This window comes from Diaphorina citri, unplaced genomic scaffold, assembly GCF_000475195.1.
Source record: "Diaphorina citri unplaced genomic scaffold, Diaci psyllid genome assembly version 1.1 scaffold8906, whole genome shotgun sequence".
NCBI lineage: Eukaryota > Metazoa > Arthropoda > Insecta > Hemiptera > Psyllidae > Diaphorina > Diaphorina citri.
This window is the reverse complement of record NW_007386281.1, coordinates 232-2,822: the sequence shown is the minus strand read 5'-3', so window position 1 is coordinate 2,822 and position 2,591 is coordinate 232. Positions and strand designations below refer to the sequence as shown.

The 2,591-nt window shown below is 38.8% G+C and overlaps 1 protein-coding gene across 2 annotated transcripts in view; it reads right to left on the bottom strand.

Moving 5' to 3' along the window:
• Window positions 1-2,376, bottom strand: part of LOC103522502 (peptidyl-prolyl cis-trans isomerase 5) — a 22,286-nt gene extending 19,910 nt beyond the window's left edge. The window contains exons 1-2 of one of the 2 annotated variants that reach the window (XM_026832610.1): window positions 2,044-2,376; window positions 29-236 (exon numbers count right to left, since the gene is read on the bottom strand). In XM_026832610.1, the coding sequence (XP_026688411.1) occupies window positions 29-236; window positions 2,044-2,160 (325 nt within the window). In that variant the 5' untranslated portion in view covers window positions 2,161-2,376. The remainder of the gene's footprint in view (window positions 1-28; window positions 237-2,043) is intronic. The other variant, XM_017449034.2, reaches the window with a different exon arrangement.
• Between the last annotated feature and the right edge of the window lie 215 nt (window positions 2,377-2,591).

Sequence of the window (2,591 nt, the reverse complement as noted above, 5' to 3'; positions counted from 1 at the left end):
TATACATTGGCATTACTCTTCCACTTACCACCAGTTCCGTCTCCTTTGGTGTAATCTCCTCCTTGGATCATGAAATCTTTGATCACACGGTGGAATTTACTGCCCTTGTAGCCTTGGCCTTCTGGTCTCTTGGCTAATTCAATGAAGTTTTGAACAGTCCTGGGAACGGTTTTACCAAACAGACCGATTTCAATTTTGCCCACATTGACTTCACCAATTTGAATTTGGAACCATACCTGTAACAAACAAAAATCATATCAATTGCAATAGGTACTTTCTCATTAGGTACCTACCTTTTAAAGGTTCCTCATACATATTGGTAATAGGAAGTAAAAAGATGAGGTTCTAGGTACTCCAGGAAATCTTATAATAGGGTCTACAAGTTCATGTTCAAATGAACATATTGGTAATAGGAAGTAAAAAGATGAGGTTCTAGGTACTCCAGGAAATCTTATAATAGGGTCTACAAGTTCATGTTCAAATGTTGGGTGACTTCTGGGCGTACTTGGAGATTGTAAACAGTCTATAAATGAGTGTACTCAGAGGTCAGCAAACATTTCAACATGAACCATAGCCCCAGGTCCAAGAAGGGCAAACTGACACTCTAGTAGACATTTCATTTGTTGGCATGAGTACAAGGTCATCAAGTTCTAACAAGCAGTTAGGTACCTCCAGTTCATTTGATTAACATGGGTACCTACTACCTGCCCAGTGGCCACATACAATCAGTAACAAGCTATTTACTTCTGAGTTGGACGCAATTGATAGGAAGTAAAGCAGTTAGGTACCTCCAGTTCATTTGATTAACATGGGTACCTACTACCTGCCCAGTGGCCACATACAATCAGTAACAAGCTATTTAAGTACTTCTGAGTTGGACGCAATTGATAGGAAGTAAGAATGAAGGTCAATACAAAGAAAAAAAGAGAAAAACCTACAAAGTGAAAGTTTAAATGTCTGTAGTTTCATGCTTGTTTGAGAATGCTTGGAGACTGTTCTGGCACTCTCTACAAGCATTCTCAAAGGCAACATGAGATTGTAGATGTGCTTTAATCAAAGCTACCAATGAAATTAATTAAAAGAGAGGCCAATTGTTTTCAGTTATAAGTAAACATTTTCATTACGTAGGTATCATATTATATCCATAGAAGCTTAACCCATCCTTTAGGGCTGTTTGCCTGTACACCTATCCGTAGTAGGTATGGTACGGTACCTAACATGATAGGAAGTAAGAATGAAGGTCAATACAAAGAAAAAAGAGAAAAACCTATAAAGTGAAAGTTTAAATGTCTGTAGTTTCATGCTTGTTAAAGAATGCTTGGAGACTGTTCTGGCACTCTCTACAAGCATTCTCAAAGGCAACATGAGATTGTAGATGTGCCTTAATCAAAGCTACCAATGAAATTAATTAAAAGAGAGGCCAATTGTTTTCAGTTATAAGTATGCACTTTTTGGGTACTTTTACATCGGAATAGGACTCTATCTCGAAAAAAATTTTCATTTGGTTGTGCCCCATTGTTTTGAGTTATAACCATTTTCATTACGTAGGTATCATATTATATTCATAGAAGCTTAACCCATCCTTTAGGGCTGTTTGCCTGTACACCTATCCATAGTAGGTATGGTACGGTACCTAACATCTGGCTACATACCTACCCACACACTTTTTTTTCAATTGATTTTAAGGGAGATACATCTGTGGGTTTCCGTTTCCGTCCATACCGTTTCAAATGTGTTTATTTGATCATGTGGCTACATACCTACCCACACACTTTTTTTTCAATTGATTTTAAGGGAGATACATCTGTGGGTATCACCATACCGTTTCAAATGTGTTTATTAAATTTGATGTACCCACACACACAAGAGTTAATGAGCTATTAAATACTGCTGAGTTGGAAGCAAGGAAATGAAGGCCTATCTACAAACAAAAAAGTAAAAATTATGGGTAAACTACTTACGATATCCGTGACTTTGGGGCCTTTAGCGACTTTCTCGTTGGCAGTGACAGTGACTAGTAAAAATTATGGGTAAACTACTTACGATATCCGTGACTTTGGGGCCTTTAGCGACTTTCTCGTTGGCAGTGACAGTGACCAGTAGGACGGTCAACACGATGGCAGCAAAGGCACAGGTCTTTTTGTTCACGAACGGCTTCATCTTTCTTCTGATGGCTTGCCACAGCTCAATGATGAAATGATTAGTGTAGTGCTCGCTCTAGGCTTTGTTATCTCGTCATCAAAAAACAGCGATAAGGTGATGAGCTGATGAGATGGCCTGCCAACTAATCACAATAACTCCGGAAGTGAGAAATCTAAACAACCGAGGGTCGAAAGTCGAATCGGCGATTCGGCGAGCCCTTTGTTCTATTGTTCTCTGATTGTTTATGGAATGAACGCGGCCATCAGCAAAATCAGAACAATAATTGTTATAACCATTTTCATTACGTAGGTATCATATTATATTCATAGAAGCTTAACCCATCCTTTAGGGCTGTTTGCCTGTACACCTATCCGTAGTAGGTATGGTACGGTACACGGTACCTAACATCTGGCTACATACCTACCCACACACTTTTTTTTCAATTGATT